The following is a 14,790-nucleotide window of genomic DNA, read 5'->3' as shown; positions in this document are numbered from 1 at the left end:
GAACGTCTGCCCCCCTGGAACCGAATGGGGGCGTTGTCCCTGGTTTCACTGGGTGCTGTACCTCAGAAAGCCAAGCTGTAGGATTCCTGTGGTCACTGACTGCTGCCTTGTGCACCGTTGTACCGGGAGTGTTGCAGCCAGCCTGGAGTACTTTCAGCAGCACCGGGCCAGGTTCCGCTCTGCCGGCCGTCTGTCCGCTTGCTTTTAGCGGCTTTTGACGAGATCCCCATTGGCGCTGGCCGGCCTCAGCACGTTGACAGAAGCCAATTAAAAACGAGAGTCGGGTCGATGTCAACGTGGACAGCAGCCTGCCTTCCCACCAGCCATCTGTTGGCAGCTGCCTGCGAGACAGGCCACCCGCTGGCCATTCCAGACTCGCAGCGCCCGGTTCCCTCGCTGCCACTGCTGCCCTGCCGGGGGACAGGAACCCACAAGCCCCCGCCGGACTGGGCCCTTCCTGCTGAGCTTGCTGCAGGCGCCGCTGCCTGCCCCGTGCGTTGAACCCTTCAGCCCTGCTGCTAGTCCCTGCTCGTCTGGCTGCAGACTCGGCGGGTGCGCCCTGGGTCATCGGGCCTCCTGCTTCCACATCAGGGTACCTGCAGGCCTGTGTGCAGCGCGGGATCCGCCCACTGCTGCGCTTGCCTTGGGGTGTGAGCCTGCGGCTGGAACTCGCCTCGGCAGCCCTGGCTGGAAACAGCTGCGGAAGTTTGGTTGGGACTCTCCGGCTGTGCCAGAAACAAGCCATGCGAGAGTCTGCTGCCAGCTCAGCTCAGCGGATGCCGGTGAAAACAAACCAAAACGAGCATCGTGGAAGGCCAGCGGCCCGGGGCAGGCTGGCTGCGTCACGCGGCAGAGATCGACCTGCTCCTCGACTGCACTGTCCAAAATAGAAACCCGGCTTCAGGCTCCCCTTGATTTCATACCGCTGATGGGAGAGTCGGTGTCTTTACAGCTGGGAATACCCGGGAGACTCTCCGAAGCTCGCCCAGGTGGTGCTCCCCAGGGGAGAGATTTGTACGTGTTTCCCTACGGAAATCCCGGTTGATCTGCTCACCGGTTACTTGTGACCCTAACGTGTCATGGGTTAACTGAGCAGGATCCCACCACTCCAGCCCCAGTCTGTGGGGCTCCTGGTCCCTGCACTGGGGCTGGCTCCGTCAGCTCCCGACTCCCAGCCCCCGGCGCTAGCCACGCAGGGCTGGAGCAGCTCTCTGCCCGCCTGGCCGGGTTGGCTGATGGTGTAACTGGTGCCCATTCGCATCCCTGCTGTGCTCGTCTCAGCGGTGCCTGGACCGCTGCTGGAGGAGGGGTCTCGGTGAAGTGGGGGGTGCAGGCGTGTGGGGGGAAGGAGCCGTTTTGCAGCTGGTGGAAGCTGAGAGGCGGCAGGCCTGGTTCCGGCGCGTGGGCCGGCTGGTGGCACAGCGCTGCTCTCCTGTTGGCCGTGCAAAGGAGAGGAATCGTGTGGTGCTCCAGGACGGCCACAGGTCCACTTGTGTGTCTTGCTTCTGGAAACCGGAGGAGCAGCCCCCGCCCCCACCAAAGGCAGCTCCTGCGCATGGGTTGGGCTGTGCTACGGGGTCAGTGCTTTGCTGGGGGGGGGTCCACACTGCCGGGCCCCCGAGTGCTTTGCCGGGGGGGGGTCCACGCTGCCGGGCCCCCGAGTGCTTTGCCGGGGGGGGGTCCACGCTGCCGGGCCCCCGAGTGCTTTGCCGGGGGGGGGTCCACACTGCCGGGCCCCCGAGTGCTTTGCCGGGGGGGGGGTCCACGCTGCCGGGCCCCCGAGTGCTTTTCCGGGGGGGGTCCCTGCCGGGCCCCCGAGTGCTTTGCCGGGGGGGGGGGGGTCCCACGCTGCCGGGCCCCCGAGTGCTTTGCCGGGGGGGGGTGTCCCACACTGCCGGGCCCCCGAGTGCTTTTCCGGGGGGGGGGTCCCTGCCGGGCCCCCAAGTGCTTTTCCGGGGGGGGGGGTCCCACACTGCCGGGCCCCCGAGTGCTTTGCCGGGGGGGGGGGGTCCCTGCCGGGCCCCCGAGTGCTTTGCCGGGGGGGGGTCGCTGCCGGGCCCCCGAGTGCTTTGCTGGGGGGTCCCTGCCGGGCCCCCGAGTGCTTTGCCGGGGGGGGGGGGTCCCACACTGCCGGGCCCCCGAGTGCTTTGCTGGGGGGTCCCTGCCGGGCCTTGCTGCCGTGGGGGCTGCCCTGCATTTGCCTGGCGCGTCGGGTTACCCAGCCGCCTGCTCCAATGGAAATGGTCTCGCTGCAGGTGCTGGTGGCAGATGACTACTCGGACCCCTTTGACGCCAAGAGCGAGCGGTGCCAGGCCGGGAAGGGGGAGAGCGCCGGCTACATGGAGCCCTACGAAGCCCAGCGCATCATGAGTGGTAAGAGCCGGGCGCGGGGAGAGTGGTGCCGGGGGGGTGTCGCTGAGCCCCGCGCACACGGGCCTGTGTTTCGGCCGCGCGGCGCAAGGGTGCAGGCCGGCGCTCGCGGGGAGCTCAGGCCGTGCGGCCGAAGCCGTGACCCCCTCGTCCGGGCAGGCCAGTGCGGGGGGCGGTCTGGGACCCGCTTGCAACAGCACATTCACAGGCCGTGGGGTGCTGACCAGGAAGCCTCACTCGTAACGGGGGCGCGTCCCGGGAGGCCGGTGAGGGCAGAGGGACCCACGGCAGAGCAGAGCAGCCACTGTCCGTGGCGGGGGCCACCCCCTTGAATCGGGTAAGCGTTAACGTGGGGCAAGGGCCAGCGATGGCCACGGGGGGACCGGGCTCTGGCGGGCAGCGTGTCGCTGGCTAAACAGTGCAGCCCTCCTGTGCCTGGTCTGGCTGCCCTGCTGTGAATCGGCGCCTTGCCCTGGTGGGACCGATGCGCCTTGAGGTCCAGGAGCGCAAATTCCGCATGGGGCCGGCGCTGGCGGGGGCATGTCCCGTGAGATTCGGATAAGCTGATGCCTACGTGGCTGGGAATCCCTGCAGTAGCAGCTGCTGGCGTGGCTCCAGCCGCAGCACGGGCGAGTCTCCGGGCGAGCCGGGGGGCGGGGTCACGACGCAGCAGGCTGCAGCTGGGTCTGGGGATGGGCAGCAGGCGGAGCATCGCCAGCCACTCTGAAACCAGACCCCTTCCGCCCAGAAGGGCTCCTGCCCCGTCCCGTGCTGGCTTGGGGGGGGCCGGCCGCAGGTGGGGGGCAGCGGCCCCACTGGCGTTCTGGAGAGGGACACCCCAGCAGTGGGGGCGAGTAGAAGGTCTCCCCTAGCGCTCGCTAAGGGAGAGGCGGCTGCGGGGCGGGGAGAACGTGGAACAAGCGCCCGCCTTCAGGCCACGGCCACAGGCAGGAATTGCCCTCCCGCTTCCACAGCTCAGAGCGGGGAGCAAAGTCTGCAGGGACCGTGCCCCCCTGGCGGCTGGTGCGAGCACCCGAGGCTGGCGAGCACCAAATGGAGCAGGAAGCAGCTCGGGATGGGTGATGTGACCCAGAAAGCTCCCCCCCCCGCACTGAGCCGGGCCCCTAGACGGGGAGGGGAGGGCCCAGCTCCGAGCAAGACCTCGGGGCTCCACAGCGATTTGAGGGGTCGGGCTGTTGCTGCGGTAGAGGCGTTGGGGTTGGTGCCTGGCCCTTTCGAATGCTCAGGCCCGTCAGCCGGCCTGCGCCTCTCCCTGGTTCACACCTAGCCTGGGCTGGGTGCAGGTTCCAAGCAGGTGCCCGTCTCGCCCTCCCATGGGAGAGGGGCTGGAGCAGCCTTCGCCGAGTCACCAGGCTGTGCTTTGCGTAGCCGAATCCGTCCCAGCAGCCCCCCGGGCCAGGCCAGTGTCTGTCCTCAGGTTTGGGCGTGGACGCTGGGGACAGCGGATAGCTGCCAAGGAATGTTAGCTGCTCCGAGGCGTCTCACGCCTGCCGAGAGCGTCTGTCCCCCTGCTTTGTGAGCCGTACGCAGCAGCCAGGCGCTTTACTGCTCAGGGACTTGTGCCTGGGGGCGTTTGGAGTCCCACAAGCTGGCTCCCGGGCGGTTGGGAAAGCAGCTGGCGAGCTGCAGACGAGCCGATCGAGTGGCACTGGAAAGGGTGCGCCAGTGCGGGGCCCGGTGGCAGGAAACGGATGGGTCTGTGTGGCGTTCGGACAGCCGAGCAATTTGGGTCAGGGCATGCTAGAATCTGACACAGCTGTTGAGTCGGAGCAGATTTGTCAAGCCACAGCTGATCAGTCTGCTGGTTAATGTGTGTTCATTGCTCCCTCCCTCTCGTTTCAGCGATGCGTGCCAAAGCGGCTGTGTGCTGCCTGGACGAGACAGCAGTGTCTCATGCAGGCATTTCCACCAGGAATGTTTGGGGGTCTCAGCATATACACCAGGGCTGTTGATTAATCGCTGTTAACTCGTGTGATTAACTCAACTAATTGTGATTGATTAATTGCACTGATAATAGAATACTAGAATACCAATTGAATTCATTAAATATTTTTGGATCTCTTTCTACATTTCCAAATCTATTCATTTCAGTTACAACATAGAATACAAACTGTGACACTACTCACTTTTATATTTGAATAAAGTATGTGCACTGTGAAAATGAGAGAGTATTTTTAATTCATCTTTTACGTGTACTATAGTATAATTTTTGTCTTGAAAGGGCAACTTACAAGTGTAGTTTGTTGGGGTTTTTTTGTTTGTTTGTTTTTTGGTTACATAACCTCATTCAACAAAACAATCCGAATCTTCAGAGCCTATAAGTCCTCTCAGTCCTACTTCTTGTTCAGACAATTGGTAGGACAAACAATTTATGAGAGATAATGCTGCCTGCTTCTTATGTACAATGTCACCTGAAAGGGAGAATAGGTGTTCATGTGGGACTTTTGCTGCCCGTCTTGCAAGATATTTCGGCTAGATGTGCTAAATATTCATATGCCCCTTAATGCATTAGCCACTGTTCCAGAGGACGTGCTTCCATGCTGATGGCACTCATTTAAAAAAGCAGCATTACTAAAATGGGTGATTGAACTTGGAGGGGGGGGGGGAGAATTGCAAGTATCCATCTCTGCTTTACGCTAGTTCTGCCATACACTTCGTGCCATCGCAGTCTCCGATGGTATCTCAGCGCAGGTTCGTTTTCAGAGCGCACTCGCTGCAGATTTGACAGTACACAAAGCAGGTGCCAGTGTGAGATTTGTGAAGACCCCCACGCGCTCAGCCCAAGGGTTAAGTGCCTTCCAGCATCTGAGAGGGACGGGCTGTGGCGCAGCTTTCAACACTCCGATGCAGGAACTACAGAACCCGAGTCATGGAAAAAGAAAACCCACCTTCAGCTGGTGGCATCTGACTCATGGTGATGAAAATAAACATGGATGTTTGAATTATCAGACAAGATCCAGGATGGGCACGGAGGCACGTCCTCGGGAGTGGCGTTTGAAGCATGCAGGCAAACCCCAGTCTGCATGCACAACTACAACAGTGCCACGTGAACACTTGTGCGAGAGCCTCACTAGTGACTGGGTAGCCCTGTTTGGACCAGACAAAGACTGTAACCAGCCAAGAGGGCGTTGCTACGGCCCATGATCCCAGTGTCAAAGCCTCCTCCGTGTAAGACCAGGAGCAATAGTGTAAAATCCAGAGCTACAGGCAAGTGGTGAGTCTCTCACTTCTCTCCCTTACCACAGGAAACGGTTCTGCTGTGGGTAGGTTTGTAGGGTTTGTCTTGCAATTGTATTTGCGTGTGTTGAGCGTTAGGGGCTGCCTTGTCCCAGGGCTGGGCTGGCTGGGTTCTAGCAGGAGGGCAGCCCTGTCGAACAGTGACCTGGTTACACGGTACGTTTCAGTGATACGCAGGACCCCGTGTCACCGTGCGCTCTCTGAGCAGGCCGGCTCTGCAGGGCTTGTGAGTGGCAGCCAGTGTGCCTTGGTCTCTCTGGAAGCTTGTTTTATTCTGGGATCCCTTTGGCTGAGAGCGCGCTCTGTCCCCAGCTCCCATGCCTCGCGCTGGGCTTTGTGCTGTGCTGTGCTGTGCCAGGGCCCAGAGGAGCGCAGCTGCCTCGGTGCTTCGGAGTTGCAGATTTGGCCTCTGGAGCAGCTCGTTGGCTCCCGGTGCTCTGTTGGCTGTACCTTGCTGTCAGGCGGCCCTTGTGTGTTCCCCATTCGCTAGCCGGGCCACAGGTTAGGGCACCTGGCCACTTGTTCTCTCCCCCCTAGCCCCTGTTCGGGTATGTGTGCATCTCCCTCCCTCCCTCCCCAAAGGCCCCCCTGGGTATTTGTGTGCACCCCCTAAAGGCCCCAGTGGGGGTGTATGCGTTCCCCCCCCCCAAGGCCCCAGTGGGGGGTGTACATGCGTTCCCCCCCCCCCCAAGGCCCCAGTGGGGGGTGTACATGCGTTCCCCCCCCCCAAGGCCCCACCGGGTATGCGTGTTCCTTCTGTGCCGGCGCTCTCAGCGCCCGTGTGGAGTGGTGGCAGTAACGCCGGTGGAACGGGTCGAGTGGCACAGGTGTCGGCGCTCTCGGTCCTGGCAGGTCCATCCTTTGCTGCATCCAGAGGGGATATTTTTAAGGCCTCGAGATGCATTAAAGGCCCGACAGGATGTTTCTTGCACCTCTGCACTCGCTAGGAGAACAGCACTGCGGTCGCCTGCGGGGTTCCTTTCCGGGCACTGTATCCCTCGTGCAGACATTCAGGTGAGTCACTGAACTGGCCTTAACCTGCACATCGCCGGTGGAGGTGGGAGGTGAGATGTCTCCTTGACGTGTGCTCCAGTCAGACGCAAGCTGGGAGTGCTGCCAAGGGTTTTAATTCATGTCTGGCAGCAGCGTGCCAGGCTGGATCGAGCTATAGCCAGTTACCGGATGGAAATACTTGGCTGGTGGAGACAGGAGGCAAGTTCACTTCTCCCGCACTGGGAAGGAAGGTGTTAAGTTTGGGGGTGTGGCTGCAATTTCCAGAGCTCTCCTGTTGAGCGTGGGTCGGGCCGTGTAGACGGGGCTGAGCAACACTGAGCTGTATTTCAGTTGGGTCGGGAGCGGGGTAGCTTTGTTAGAATTGACTGCATTGCCTTTGGGAGGAGGAGAAGTGTGCCGGTCAGACGTGCTCTTGGAAGGCGCAGCGCAGAGCCAAACACCACGTCTCCGTCTCCGTCTCCGTCTCCTTTAGAGAACGTTACTTCAGTGTTTGCAGGGTTCTTTCTGCCGCCCTAGTGCACGCCAAAGGGATTCCCACGAGTAAGAGGGTGCCACGGGAATACAGGGCGTCCCCACTGCAAGTCGCGCTGGTGTACATCCGTTCCACACTAAAGTCGTTGATGCTTGTAGGAACGGATGCGTTATAAGTCCTCCCATTCCCCGCTCTTGAGTTGCACAAAAAAAAAAAAAAGAAAGAAAGAAAGAAGCGTGCAAATGGAACAAATGCCCCGCTTTAAGTTGTCGCTGAAAGTCCAAGTTTTTTGGAACGTCCCTTGGACTTGGAGCGGGGGGCGGCCTGGACTGCAAATCCTTCAGCAGTGTTGTTTAGTTATTTAGGCTACTGAAACGTTAAGAGCAGTTTAGTGCTGCAGCCGTTCCCTGCTTCGCCTGGTGGCTGTCCGTACTGTCGGCAGTCTCGCTGCCAAAGAGGAGTCCGGCCGGGGGAGGCTATGACATTTGAACTCAGCGTTTGGGTCGCACAGTCCCAACAGCTCTAAATGCTCTTAGCTTGCAGGTCAGCTTCTGACTTTCACAGGGAGCCTGCAAACCCGGAGCCTGGCTCTTACAGCAACAGCTTGCAGAGCATAAGAACTGGGCTTGGAAGTGACTAGTCGACTACACGATTGGTAGTCGAGTCACTACTCAGCTAGCGCTTCCCCCCCTTGCTGCCTCTGTCAGCAAGTGGGGGAGCAGGGGCTGGTGCTGGGGGAGCCGACTTAAAAGCCCTGTCTCCACGGGGGCCGGGAGGCAGAGGCACAGTGGTGGACGGGGCATGTGCCACGACTCAGATGTCCCAGCTCACGCTTGGTCCCAGACAAACTACATTTAAAAGGCCGAGCCGCTGCAGCTCTGCAGTTTCCCCCTTATCGCCTAATTTTCACTAACTACTTGATTAGCCGATTAAACGCAATTTAACATCCCTCGTTAGAACTGCAGGGACGTTTATTCTGCCCATTGTGATGACTTGCAACTTGTTAGCAACAGAAGTGACAGTAAATTTCTTCCTTGGAAACTTCGGTTCCTGGTACTGCTGCTGAATTTTATTCCCTTGATAAACATATTTCTAGAAAAATGCACTTCAGCCCAGAGATCAAAGGATAAAATTAATAATAAAACTTGGTCTTCAATGAAAGCAGAAAATAGTCTGTATGAAGCTTTAGCAGCCTTTTGTTCAGTGCATTCTTGATTGCTTTTGCTTCTGCATGGTCTTGTAACCCTCAAAGCCAGATTTCAAGGAAGTGGAATTAACACACTTTCCAATTCCTTGGTCATGCCAAGAATTATTTCAGCGCTTAGAGCTCTGGTGATTTCCGCTTTTGTGCAAATCCGTCTAAAGTGCCTGCGCACAATCGCTCCGTGTTCCGCAAACAGCGAGTGTCGGGGGGTCTCGGCCGGGCAGTGCTGTCTGCATACATCTTGTGGGTGCTGCGTGTGCGGAAGCGTCTTATTTTGGGTCCTGCTGCTGCTGACAGGGAAAGGGCACGTGGTTCACCCGTGAGATGCACGGCGTCTCTGTGGCCGTATCCGCGCGACATGGTCATTAAAGATTGACATTCAAACAGATGAAATGGATCTGAACATTTCTCCGCTTGCCTTAGCGTCTAGCTTCCCAGGGAAGCCCGTTCTGCTTCAGGGGTCAGGCACGCGTCAGTTTGATGCTCATGGTCGCTGAGTAGAAGGCATGAAATAGCAACCTGCCGCATCCGTTCTGAAAGGCCCTCCTGTGAATGTGCTGATGCTCTGGACAATTAACTTGACTTGAACATAAGATTGCTCACTCCTGCACTTCCTGGGTTGCGGGGGGATAATGGGTTCTCCAGCGAAACGTGGGTTCTGCTCATTGGGAGTGCGGGATTCTTGGCTTTAGGAAGATTGTCCTTGGGAGTCTGTGTTTCCCCGCGTGGCGCTGGTTTTAGTAAACTGCCAGAGAGGCTAAATATGGCTGTGATGTAAAGGGGGGTGATGCTTGTGGTTCTGATGGAGCAAGGGCCAGGAGAGTATTAACAGCCTCTAGCTGGGGGTGGCCTGCGTGATCTTCCACAAGGAGCGTTTTCTGAATGTAGAGTCCTGCCTTGGAGCAAAATTCTTTCACAAAGACACTTTCAGTAAAGGCACCGAAGAATCTCGGTATTTCACTATGTGGAAGGCGCGTTTCTCAGACACCTGAAGATGCTGCAGAAGAGCTAGTCAGAGACCTGTTTTCTGGGCTTTGTTACTGTACCAAGTGGGAGCGGAATCTGAAATCCACGCCTGTGCGTATCTGGAACTGTCGCTTAGCTGCATCACTGGGTTTCACTAGGATTTTCTTCACATTAATTTGCATCGTTAATGTAGACGATAACAGTAGAAATGCTTCTGCCCAGGAAGTTCGGATTCTTTATTTGGAAGTATTGTTTTTAAACAATGAACTCTTAATCCGTTTTCTTTTTGTATGAAGGAAAATTGGATTATGCAGTTGGGGTGGTGGTGTTCGCAGGTCTTTGAAGAGCTATTAAAAATAATCCCTTTGCTGGAGTGAAATCCAAAATTTTGATGGGGCTTTGGAGGGTTACATTGTATCAGTAAATGAGGATTAACTTTGCTTTCATCGGGCACACACAAACAGATGAATAACAATTAAAGTTTACAGATCGGCAGAGTCAGAAAATGCTGCTTGAGACGCGCACTTTCGGCGTAAGGGGATTTATGCTGCGTATTTTGATTAAATGTTAAGAACTTGTGTTTATGATTAAGAACCTTTAACTTCTCAGTCTCTCCTGTAATGAATTGTCTGACGGTCCCCAGCCCTGTAATGTCCGTAGCCATGGAGGAGCCTTTGAAAGAAGCGTACATTAGTAATCGTTCTTACAGATAAATCCAACTGCAATTCGGCAACAGCTGCTTGTGATGACCGTGGGTTCCTGAGCGTCCGACACGCCACAGCCCGGAGGGACCCTCCTCTGTAAGAGAGGCGAGACCTGCCCCACGGTGCTTCCAGAAATAGCCTGTCTCGATTTGCAGGCTGCCGGTGACGGCGAGCCGCCCACCTGCGGTGCATTGCGCCGGTGGTTAGTGATGCTCGCCGTGGCGTCTCTTGGAGAGGCCGGGGGACCAGCTTGTCCTCAGGCGGGGAAGGCTTCCGGGGTGAGACTGGTCTTTGCTTCCCCGGGTCCCACCGTGGCCAGGGCTGCTCCAGCCGGCAGTGAAGTGCCACGGGCTGGCTGACCAGTGACCGGATGGGGACCCCTCGTGCTTAGCGGTTAGCGCCCTGAGTGGCAGACTGGCGGCTGTTGTGAGTTTGGAAGGGCTGTGGCGCGCTGTGAGCTCCCACAGGTGCGCGGGTGGCCTGGAGGTGCCGCCACTTGGCGAGGAGGTCGTGCCGGGCGGGGCCCGGAGAGACGTGCTGTAACTGACGATGCCGTGTGCTGGCGTAGCCGCGAGGTGTGTCACGTGTGGGCAGTGTCGTGGCAGTGGGGCCCCACGCACAGAAGCGCGACTGGATCTGGCCCTGACACTGCTGCTGGGGGACCCGTGACAAGTCCCGGCCCCGCCACGTGGAGGTCGCGACACATGGCCAGCGTGGTAGGGCGCGTGGAGAGCTGCTGATGGGAGGGGCAGTGCGGGAGCTCGGTGTCGGGAGATGCGATGCCCACTCTGGGGCCGGGTCCCCGGCTGGTTTCTCTACCCTGCGGGGGCGTTCCTGGCCTTCTGCGCCGTGTCAGCGCAAACCAGGCCCGTCGGCCTCCGTCACCTTCCAAACGCCTCTCCTTACCCTTTCCTTTGGCCGCACGGCCTCTCTGGGCCTGGCTGTGCGGGGGCCTGTCCGGTGACGTGGGAAGGGCGGAGAGCTCAAAGGAGCTGGCAGAACCAGATCCGTTGGGAGCACTGCTCGTCCAAGCGCGGTCGCGTCCCGGCACGTCCCTCCGCTGCAGACGTTCATCGCCGCCGGGCCGCTGGCTGGAGCACGTGTGAAATATTGATGGTGGAGACTCGGGTCCGTGGCCTAGCAGAGAACGGACCGTGGCAGCCGTTGGGTGGCTCGCTGTCTGCAGCAGCGTCCCTCCGGGCGGGGCTGCTGTGGCCACGCTCAGGCTAGCGGTCCAGTCGCTGTCGCCCTAACGCGAGCGCTCTCTCTCTTTGCCCGCAGAATTCCAGCGGCAGGACAGCGGGACGTCCCAGCAGAGGGGCATGCAGCTCTACGACACGCCCTACGAGCCGGAGGGCAGCGGGGTGGAGTCGGACACGGACAGCTTGCGGAGTCAGCGGGCGCGCGAGAGCAAACTGCCGCAGGACGACGACAGGCCCGCCGACGAGTACGATCAGCCCTGGGAGTGGAACAAAGTCACCCTCCCGGCCCTGGCAGGTAGGAGCCCGGCGACGGCCCGCCCCTCGTGTCTCCTGCGTGCGGGGGCCCAGGGGGCAGGGCTCCGGGCCCGGCGCTCAGGCCATGGCCCCAGCTCCCCAAGGTGAACAACACGGCACTCGCTGCAGCCGTACGCACTGAGCTGAGCAGTGCCGCGCCGGGGACGGGACGGGGAGAGCTCCGGGAGGCTGGCGCCGGGGACGGGACGGGGAGAGCTCCGGGAGGCTGGCGCCGGGGACGGGACGGGGAGAGCTCCGGGAGGCTGGCGCCGGGGACGGGACGGGGAGAGCTCCGGGAGGCTGGCGCCGGGGACGGGACGGGGAGAGCTCCGGGAGGCTGGCGCCGGGGACGGGACGGGGAGAGCTCCGGGAAGCTGGCGCCGGGGACGGGACGGGGAGAGCTCCGGGAGGCTGGCGCTGGGGACGGGACGGGGAGAGCTCCGGGAGGCTGGCGCCGGGGACGGGACGGGATGGGGAGAGCTCCAGGAGGCTGGCGCTGGGGACGGGACGGGGAGAGCTCCAGGAGGCTGGTGCCGGGGACGGGACGGGGAGAGCTCCGGGAGGCTGGCGCCGGGGACGGGACGGGGAGAGCTCTGGGAGGCTGGCGCTGGGGACGGGACGGGGAGAGCTCCGGGAGGCTGGCGCTGGGGACGGGACGGGGAGAGCTCCGGGAGGCTGGCGCCGGGGACGGGACGGGGAGAGCTCCAGGAGGCTGGTGCCGGGGACGGGACGGGGAGAGCTCCGGGAGGCTGGCGCCGGGGACGGGACGGGGAGAGCTCTGGGAGGCTGGCGCTGGGGACGGGATGGGGAGAGCTCCGGGAGGCTGGCGCCGGGGACGGGACGGGGAGAGCTCCGGGAGGCTGGCGCCGGGGACGGGACGGGGAGAGCTCCGGGACGGGGAGAGCTCCGGGAGGCTGGCGCCGGGGACGGGACAGGGAGAGCTCCAGGAGGCTGGCACTGGGGACAGGATGGGGAGAGCTCCGGGAGGCTGGCGCCAGGGACAGGACAGGACGGGGAGAGCTCCGGGAGGCTGGCGCCAGGGACGGGACGGGGAGAGCTCCGGGAGGCTGGCGCCGGAGACGGGACGGGATGGGGAGAGCTCCGGGAGGCTGGCGCCGGAGACGGGACGGGACGGGGAGAGCTCCGGGAGGCTGGCGCCGGGGACGGGACGGGATGGGGAGAGCTCCGGGAGGCTGGCGCTGGGGACGGGACGGGGAGAGCTCCAGGAGGCTGGTGCCGGGGACGGGACGGGGAGAGCTCCGGGAGGCTGGCGCCGGGGACGGGACGGGGAGAGCTCTGGGAGGCTGGCGCTGGGGACGGGACGGGGAGAGCTCCGGGAGGCTGGTGCCGGGGACGGGACGGGGAGAGCTCCGGGAGGCTGGCGCCGGGGACGGGACGGGGAGAGCTCCGGGAGGCTGGCGCTGGGGACGGGATGGGGAGAGCTCCGGGAGGCTGGCACCGGGGACGGGACGGGGAGAGCTCCGGGAGGCTGGCGCCGGGGACGGGACGGGGAGAGCTCCGGGAGGCTGGCGCCGGGGACGGGACGGGGAGAGCTCCGGGACGGGGAGAGCTCCGGGAGGCTGGCGCCGGGGACGGGACAGGGAGAGCTCCAGGAGGCTGGCACTGGGGACAGGATGGGGAGAGCTCCGGGAGGCTGGCGCCAGGGACAGGACAGGACGGGGAGAGCTCCGGGAGGCTGGCGCCAGGGACGGGACGGGGAGAGCTCCGGGAGGCTGGCGCCAGGGACGGGACGGGGAGAGCTCCGGGAGGCTGGCGCCGGAGACGGGACGGGACGGGGAGAGCTCCGGGAGGCTGGCGCCGGAGACGGGACGGGACGGGGAGAGCTCCGGGAGGCTGGCGCCGGAGACGGGACGGAGAGAGCTCCGGGAGGCTGGCGCCGGAGACGGGACGGGACGGGGAGAGCTCCGGGAGGCTGGCGCCGGGGACGGGACGGGACGGGGAGAGCTCCGGGAGGCTGGCGCCGGAGACGGGACGGGACGGGGAGAGCTCCGGGAGGCTGGCGTCGGAGACGGGACGGGACGGGGAGAGCTCCGGGAGGCTGGCGCCGGGGACGGGATGGGACGGGGAGAGCTCCGGGAGGCTGGCGCCGGGGAGAGCTCTGGCCGGGCGGGGGCTCTGGGCTCTCACCTTGCGTTGCTGACTGGCAGGTGCCACGGTTGCAGCGCCCCGCGGGTGAGCGCCGGGCTCGTCTCCCCGGCAGGCGGCCTGGGTGCGGGTCTCCCCGGAGATGTAACGATGACCGGGGGGAGCGGAGCCAGGGGGCTGCAGGAGAAGACTGGCCGTACTGCCGCTGTTACGGCCGCGCCTTTGCGAGCGGCCGGTCGGTCGGTGTGTTCTAGCCAGGCACCCAGCAGGCAATGGCAGGAGCCGGAGCAGTGCTGCCCCGAGCCCGGGGAACGTGGCCAGCCCGCGGGGCCGGATCTGCTCCTGCTGATGCCGCAGTCCGTGGCCTTCTGGCCATGGACCCCACGCCTAGGGGCAGGCTGGGAGAGGGCAGCTCTGCTCTCGCTTGGGCTTCTCCCTGTCGCCTGAGGGATCGGCAGACGGCTCCTGGCCAGCCCCCGCCCCCATTCATTGCCCAGTCTCTCCGGCGTGCCTGCCCTGGGGTCGGCGCCGGGGGCGTCTGCCGGACAAAGGGACCCAGCAGAGCCCAGGCCTGGGTTTCCTCCAGTGGCAGCTCCCCGGGTGAGCAGGGGCGGGGCCGGCGGAGTGGGGCTGCCCGGGCAGCTCGGGGCTTAGCAGGGACGATGCCGTGGCCACAGCCCTTCCGTGGGTCCGTCCAGTGGCTGCTGCTGCCCAGCTGTGGGTTTGGCTCCTGGCCGTGCCTGCGCAGGCCCCTTCCGCAGCGAGGGAGCGCAGCCCGGGGTGGGGATGGGGCTGCTGAGCTGGGCTCTTTGGGCACATGCGTCGCTCCCAGCGTCCCGGGGCGCCTCGCTCCGAGCGACGTGCTTGGCAGGCCTCGTGGGGGGCTGAGTTTCCGGCCACAGCGAGGAGTCTGACTCCTGCACGAGGCGCCGGACGTGACTGTTCAGACAGAGGCCCCGCCATGCACCCAGGCTGCTCGCTGGGCGACTGCAGGAGCGCACCGCCTCCATCTCCAGCGAGCCCTTGCGCAAACCCAGACCTTTCCGAAGGCAGGGCACAGTGCTCCCAGGCAACACGACCGCGCCGGGCTCGCTCCAAAATAACCCTGAGTTCCCGGGCGTGTGAACACACACCTGGCCCCTCGAGCCCGGGCGGACGGGTTCTTGAGTCCTGCTGACGCCTCTTCATGCACGCTGGGGT

At 62.7% G+C, this 14,790-nt stretch overlaps 1 protein-coding gene across 2 annotated transcripts in view; it reads left to right on the top strand.

Annotated features, from left to right (window-relative positions):
• Positions 1–14,790, top strand: part of SHB (SH2 domain containing adaptor protein B) — a 34,538-nt gene that overhangs the window by 12,431 nt on the left and 7,317 nt on the right. The window contains exons 2-3 of one of the 2 annotated variants that reach the window (XM_075931226.1): positions 2,256–2,373; positions 11,270–11,485. In XM_075931226.1, coding sequence (XP_075787341.1) covers positions 2,256–2,373; positions 11,270–11,485 — 334 coding nt within the window. The remainder of the gene's footprint in view (positions 1–2,255; positions 2,374–11,269; positions 11,486–14,790) is intronic. The other variant, XM_075931227.1, reaches the window with a different exon arrangement.

This window comes from Pelodiscus sinensis, chromosome 6 (assembly GCF_049634645.1).
Source record: "Pelodiscus sinensis isolate JC-2024 chromosome 6, ASM4963464v1, whole genome shotgun sequence".
Lineage (NCBI taxonomy): Eukaryota > Metazoa > Chordata > Testudines > Trionychidae > Pelodiscus > Pelodiscus sinensis.
Note: the sequence above shows the minus strand (reverse complement) of the source record. Positions and strands in the feature narration are given on the sequence as shown.